Below are 7522 nucleotides of genomic sequence, written 5' to 3' on the forward strand. Positions count from 1 at the left end.
AGCTCTCCTGGCTTTAAAGAGCAAGTGGATCCATCTGTGGATCAATAGACTGGTCAGGCATTTGGATAAGCTGTGTCTCTCTCTCTCTCTCTCTCTCTCTCTCTCTCTCTCTCTCTCATATATATATATATATACTGTATACTGTATATGGGATGCATGGGTTTTAGAGCATTAGCAGAACCAGGCAGCTATTAGTTGGAATTTTATCCAAAAATAGGCTATGGGAGACTAAAGGTGATTCACTAGTGAATTTGTATGCTGTTCAACAACTGTGAGTGTGCAAAAGAAGCAGCCCAACAAAACCACAATTCAGAAATGTGTCATAGTTTGAACAGTGATGACTCAAGATTTAAAAAAACTATGGTTTTAACACCTATAAATATAAACACTGATTAAACACTTGAGATGTTGTAATATGACAGACTCGACCATCACAGCCCAGGATTAAAGCCCAAAGGGTTTGGAGACACACAACAATACAATATGAAAACAGGGGTTTAGAAACATGCATTCAGCACTGTTGGTATTGTAATCAATCCAGTAAGATGTGTTACTTTTGGAACTTGTATAGTATAATTTAGAGGAGTGCAAACTGTGGTCAGCAGCAAGATGTTAAAATATACTGGAAACTGGCCAGTGCATGAGACTTTTGCTTTACTGCATTGTATTTCTGTGATTTAACTCAGGGATCAATAACTTCTATGAGTCTACAGCCGTGGTTCTACTGCGCAGTACGTGCCGGAGCGGGAGGTTACGGAACGGCAAAGCGCACCCAGGCCCAACTCTGTCACGCGGTCCCACCACAGAAAGTACGGTGAAAATGTAGGCGGGGTTGTGAACAACTCGGGGACGCGTCAAGCAAAGAACACGGAAGCGGCCGGCGGGAAGCTGTCCGAGTCGTTCTCTGTGACACAGCACAACCTTTCTCATTGTGAACAGCAGCGTCCAGCTCCTGCTGAGGCTCCTCCTCCTGTTCCTGAGGAGTGTCTGCACCTCGTCGGAAGACCGCAGTGCTTCAATAAACCCAGTTAACAAAACAACCAGTGAGAGCAAAGCGGCGCATGTAAACATCAACGGGAGAGTTCACGGCTGATGATTTATTTAATTATTGCGGGCAAGTCGAGAGTGATGATCTTCACTACCAATCAGCAGTCGGCTGCGTCGTCGCTCCTCTCACAGACCCGTTCCTCGGTGCTAGGTACCGCAACGGAGGGGTGGCGGAAAATCGTAGCCGGTGGTCGCAGTTTTGTTTTTGTACCATCCACAACTTTTTCAGTCGGACCACGCGAAAACCCGTCCCGTCACGCGACTGACACAGAAAGTGCGGTGGAACCACGGCTAAGAGCTACTTTAAGTAATAAGAAGGGTACTGACCACACACACAAAATGTTGCTGCTGGTGACCAAAAATGGGAAATTTAAAGAAATGCAGTCAACCAATTGAGTGTAGGAAATTTCAGTGACACACTTCACCTCTATTGGCTGTGGCACCTTGCTACCCTGAACAGGATGTAAGCGGTATAGAAGATGGATGGATGGATGGATGGATGGATGGATGGATGGATGGATGGATGGATGGACTTCACACAGTTCCTGGTTGGAACCTGCTGGCCGATGAGGCCCTTCAGTGTGGAATTAACATACTCTACCTCAGCATATGTGAGTTGTCTCTGAATATCTCCCACCATATAAAATACATGCTTCTTAGGCTTGATGGTGATTCTAAAATCCTCTACAGATTTCAGACCTCTCCAACTTGAAAACCATCTGTCCGTTAATGCAAACAGACACTCCACAACACTCTTACTTAAACACACAGACGTAACAAAAGGCCCAACTGTGATGCTTTATTAAATATCTGTTTGAGACTTTCAAGGGAGAAGCCGACACTTTGCCGAAAATCTCAGTGGAATCCAGATCGGGACCAACGACACAAATAGCTGAAGGGCCCACATTGTGCAACCTGTTCATGCATGGGTGTGAGTGGGCTGACATGTGAGGCTGTGCCTGTCAGTTTATCGGCAGCAGCAATTTTTCACTCTTGATCAGCCAAGCGTGGAGGCATTTTAAATGAACTACCTGCATTCCAGTAGCATCAGATAAAAGACAAAAGGCAACCACTCAGTGAATTATCACACCATCTCTGTCTTTGTCCCGACCCTCCTTTTCTGCCACATACCCTTCCAATGCTTCTCTGCTTTCCAGACCTCTCAGTCTTGTCCGATCAGCTTCACCATGACAGACACATTAGCCATTCATGGCGCGGCGAGCACCATGTGGACCGCGGACTGTGCCCAGAAATCAAGCAATATGTTGCCACACAAAAACCCCCCAAACAAACAAACAAACAAACAAACAAACCATACTCATATAGGCCCTCACGCACGTACGCCCACATGGTGGGGCCCGCTGTGAACCCACGTCAAAGAAGACAAACAACGGCGACAGAAAACGGCCCATTCTCCATGTGGCGAGCCAGCCTATGGAACCTGGGCGCCATATGGGTTTCCCATTGTTGACAAAACAGCCTAAGGGACATTAGCACCCAACTATTTGCATATATGGAAGCCATTTTTACAATTGGGTTTGCTTTAGCTATTTCCCGGGCAAATAAATGTGCCACGATCGATTTGGCTTCGGTGCCCAGATGTGTGTTGGAGAGGATTTGTAAAGTCATCCATTTCCTGTCATTTGGAAACGACACAGTTTGCACTGATTGCAGCTGGAAGAAAATCCCATGACGGACTTACCAAGCTGCAGCTCCATGTTGCTGATCTTGTTTTCTGAGGGAAACAGGATCTTCGGAGGCTTGTCGGTCAGGGGAGCTGAAAGTAGGAGAAAAAAGAAGAAAGAGTTTAAAGACACTTCGGGGAGAAAGTTTTTGAAGGAGAGCAGTGAGAATTGATCTATTTTTAGTTTGTTCCTGATGTCGTCCTCTGCATCCCAAAGATTTGTTCGCGTTCGAAAAAGTTGCACACAACAAAAGTTATCTAAGCAAATAAATGCACGTTCCCCTTTTTATCTGTTCTCATAACTTCTGCCTTCCGAACTCGCTGTTGTTCCTACATTAATCACTATTCAGTCAAAAAAACTAATTTCATCTGCTTGAGTATGTGTGTGTGTGTTTGTGTGAGTGTGTGTGTGTGTGTGTCTTTTATTGTGTGATTTGGTTTAGTGTTTGTGCAGTTGTGTGCACGTGTGTGTGTCCAACTTAGTTTATTGTGTGTATGTGTGGTGTGTGTGTGCTAGTTGGTGTGGGTTTGCGTGCAATTGAGTTTAGTTTGTGTGTGGTTCTTCGTGTGTGTGGGTGCATGTGTGAGTGTGTGTGTGTGTGTGTGTGTGTGTGTGTGTGTGTGTGTGTGTGTGTGTGTGTGTGGGTGGGTGTGTGGGTGTGTGTTCGTGGGTGTGTGTGTGTGTGTGTGTGTGTGAAACTTAGTTTAGTGGTGGTGTGTGGTATTCTGTGTATGTGTGTGCAAATTTGTGTGTGTGTGTGTGTGTGTGTGTGTGTGTGTGTGTGTGTGTGTGTGTGTGTGTGTGTGTGTGTGTGTGTGTGTGTGTGTGTGTGTGTGTGCGTGCGTGTATAATTTAGAGAGAGCAGCTGATGATGCTAATCATGCAGCCAGCGGAAGCCGGACCTGCTGCTCGAATCCTCCCTCTGGGAAAAGGAGCAACATGCAGCCGATTTATTGTTGTTAAAAGCATTTGTGTGTTCTTGGAGAAGAGAAGTGCTCTTCAGGGTTAAGAGGTGAGCAGAACAGGGGGAAACCTTTGTACCTACGCCGCTAAAGGGAAGTGGATGGGAGAGAAATGGAGTGGCTTTATGGCTACATGATAAATGTCATAATCATGAAACACGGAAGGGCAAATTAAAAACACACAAAAAACACCTCTGCTTTGTACATTGTTGTTTTGTTTAGCTGTGCTTTTCAATCACATGAAACACATGAAAATATAATTTCTTTCAATCAAGTGTTTTTGTCACTTCTACAAGCACATTGTGCAGTTTAGCTTTAAATTATTATTTTCTTCTGCCATCTCTATTCTTCTCCACAATCTCTTGCTTAGCCGCAAAAATGGTATGAAATATTTACCAAGTTGGACTTTCTAAAGAAGCAAAACATTGATAATATTACAAAAACAAAAAGAGACGAATATTAAGAAAATAAGGAATAAGAAAAACTGCCAGCAGGGCTACAAATGCCCCAGAGAGTACAAGCTGCCAATCTAAGTTCACTAGTGTTGGCTTTTCCAGCATACCTTAGAGACAACTCAAGTGCCTTTGATGAAACGAGCCACAACTTTCCAGTGAATCTGCAGCATAGCAACTGAAAAGCAGATTCAAAGTCTGGGTGAACGGACAACTCGTCCACAAAAGTGCAACCCCGGACAACTGGTCCATGTGATTCCAAACAACTCGTCCACGATTTCAAAGTATATTTTACACATTTGGAAGGATCATTAAGTGTATTTCACTCAAAAACCTAAACAGTGGCTGATTTTGCTCTGGGTGAAGTGGGCAGCTGCCCAGAGCGCAAACTAAACAGCGGCACACCGAGCACTGCCTCACATACGGTCTTCAGAAATGTATTTCTGGAAACAAATAGGCTGTGCAGTTGAAAAGTTAAAACGCAGCTTCATAGCTGACAGCTTTGAGTGATGCGTTCAGGTGCATCACGTAAGACCTCCTTCCGATGTGTTAACGGGCTGCGGGGCTCATACAGTAGCGACGTTGATGCTAAACATGATTAAATTAATTAATTAATCAGCTGGAACGTGCATGTGCATGATACTATACTAAATATATATGGACATATACTAGATATATGAAAAATATATAAAATATCAATAAGAAATAATATGTAAAAGTACATTGTACATGATTTATTTTCCCTGAAGAATTCTGAAATCTCATCCGTGGACGAGTTGCCCGGGGATGCAGTTTTGTGGACGAGTTGTCCGTGGACGAGTTGTCCAACAATCCAAAGACTGCACCCACACTTTGATACCACAGCTGTAAGGTAAATTGGCTGCTCATCATGAAAAGTTTTTTGCCCTTTACTTTTGTGTGGACACGGAGACAAAGTGGCACTGCTCAAGGCTAATTTGCTTTGATACTCATGCTGTCTTTACTTATGTATATGTATTCTTGTGCGCACGTTATACTACTGTATTTTTGATTCTGCTCACAGGCTTCGCTTTATACATTTTAAAGTGCAAGTTTGAAGGGGCACCACCAGTAACTATTTGGATTATGTAAGGGTTCTCTTGTGTTTAAATTACGTTGTTGTGATTGAATGTGCTCACATTTTTCCAGCTTTCTGCGTGGACGCATCCAATCTCCTTTTCTGTGAGCTCATTCGCTGTGGAGTCATTGTGTTAACAATGAGCTGGGCTGAAGGAATGGTGAGAGCTTTCGTTTCACAACTAGAAGGTCCTATATGTAAGGGGCCGTCCACACGAGAACGCCGGTTCACGTAAATGCACCGTATTATTCGACACGGGGCGGCGTTTTAGAAGGCCGAAAGCATTTTTTTTAAAAACACGGGTCCCAGAGTGGGGAAATTCTAAAACCCCGGCTGTGAGGTGTGGAAAAAGACGATCATTTGTGGAAAAAAGATGACGTAATTGCCGCCCCTACCCCACCACTGCGGTCTGCAATGTCATCTAATAACCACAACAATCACGGACTACAAGCTCCAGTCGAGCTGCAGAAGCTACTGACGCTAGCCGGAGGAGGAGCAGGGCCATAGACCTATAGAACGCAGAGTTATATAGATGTCTATGAGGAGGAGTCTACTTCTAATTTCTATGTGTTCCGTGTCTTCTTTTGCATTTTTGGTGTGTTTGGTGAGTCACAGCGCCCCCAAAGGCCTGGTATGTGTACTACATGCCCTGAAGCCTCGTGTTGAGTCGTGTTCATAGTGAAGTGTGGCTGGAATTTTATTGAGAACCCCGGGGAGAAAAAAGATTGTTTTGGCCCGTGTGAACGTGGCCTTAATTTGGTAGGGGGGTGGGGGATTTCTGAACTGTGTTTGCATGTTCTCACTGCATGTTCCAGGCACTTCGATGTCCTCCGTCAGCCCATGTGTTTGAAGGTTATCGACATCCTGAACTTGTCCGTTGGTATCATGTGAGCGTGTCTGTCTCTCTGTGATGGACTGATATCCAGTCTGTGTCCTGCCTTCACCAGCTCAAACCCCCCCCAACCCTCAGCTGGATGAATCAGCAAAGAAGATGGATGGACGATGAGCTGTGACCTGGGTTTTTGGCATGTGAACATCAACACAGTGGTGACATTTTGAATCAAATATTCATGTCTGAGGACGAAAAAAGTTGACAAAGTGAACTCGTATCAAAGGAGGGACATTCACAAAGCTTTCCAGTGGGAATCTCAACCCGTGACTGTGTCGTTTCATCCATCATGTCCGACCCTCATTCTATCCTCCCAACAGCATGTTAGATTAGCTGAACATTTGTTTTACTTTTTTTTACACTCATGATTTTGCACTGCGCTCTCAACGCAGTGGCCTTGAAATATACATATTCAACACAGTTTCCATCATGAGCATCAGCACAGCAGGAACTAATAAGATCAACCAGGCCTATGCTCACTTATGTATTTGTTGTGGTTGTATAATTATTTTGCAATTTGTGTGGCCCTCCATAGAAAAGAACAAAATAAATCATGCATATATTCTCCCTCTGCTTATTTTTGGTTGAGTTTATTATACTTTCTGAATCCTCCGACACAGTTTTAGGTTGCTGTGCCATTACATCATGAAGAAAAACAGCGGTGTATTAAGCGCAATACAACCCACATTTCACAACCACAAGCACAACACGTTTGGTGTGGAACATAGAATAACCTTTTTGGGGAAACAAATGTGTGCAGCATTGAACCACTAATTCAGTCTTTAGCAGAAGATGAGGTTTATCAAGGAAAACAGTTCTCTGTGTTTATAAATCTGAATGTATTTATCATGCACAGTAGTTCTACATAGAAAGGACACAATTTCTCCATAAACAGCACACTCCAGTGAATAAAAATGCAGAAGCACTAGCATGCACTAGAATGGAATGCAGTCCTGGGCGCAGAGTAAGCAATAAACTAATTCTGGACTCACTAAACCAACAATGAACAACAGAGTTGACTCCCACCAGCGGACCTTTCAGGCATGTCTAATTATTCAGTGGGAAGGTGGCTGTTCGGGCCAGTTTGTAGCCCCGTGCTTTCATTAAGATGCTTCCTCAGAGTCTTCTCACGTGCGGTCTTCTTTAGCCTTATTATAAGAGCGCTCTAACAAGCTGTTTGAAAGCCCTTCTCTGTTTTTGGTGTCTGTTTGGGAGGAACAAGCCATGTAATGTTGCTGTGCTAAGTAATTGTGCAGTCTGAAGTAGAGTGCATGGTCTTGTTAAGTGCTTGGATTAAGGATTCCTGAGGCTGGAGTTAACGATTGCTTATGCCGCCAGGAAGATGCACACATGTAAGGTCATCCAGACTCAAATATTATGATGAACAGAGC

The 7522-nt window shown here is 44.0% G+C and overlaps 1 protein-coding gene across 1 annotated transcript in view; it reads right to left on the reverse strand.

The window, feature by feature from the left end:
• The window catches only part of il1rapl1a (interleukin 1 receptor accessory protein-like 1a), a gene marked incomplete at its 5' end in the record, with an annotated part of 73497 nt that extends 66321 nt beyond the window's left edge, over positions 1–7176 (reverse strand). The window contains 2 exons of the mRNA XM_080478164.1: positions 2750–2824; positions 7158–7176. Coding sequence (XP_080334290.1) covers positions 2750–2824; positions 7158–7176 — 94 coding nt within the window. The remainder of the gene's footprint in view (positions 1–2749; positions 2825–7157) is intronic.
• Between the last annotated feature and the right edge of the window lie 346 nt (positions 7177–7522).

Source organism: Lipophrys pholis, assembly GCF_963383615.2.
Source record: "Lipophrys pholis genome assembly, chromosome: 13".
In the NCBI taxonomy this organism is placed as follows: domain Eukaryota; kingdom Metazoa; phylum Chordata; class Actinopteri; order Blenniiformes; family Blenniidae; genus Lipophrys; species Lipophrys pholis.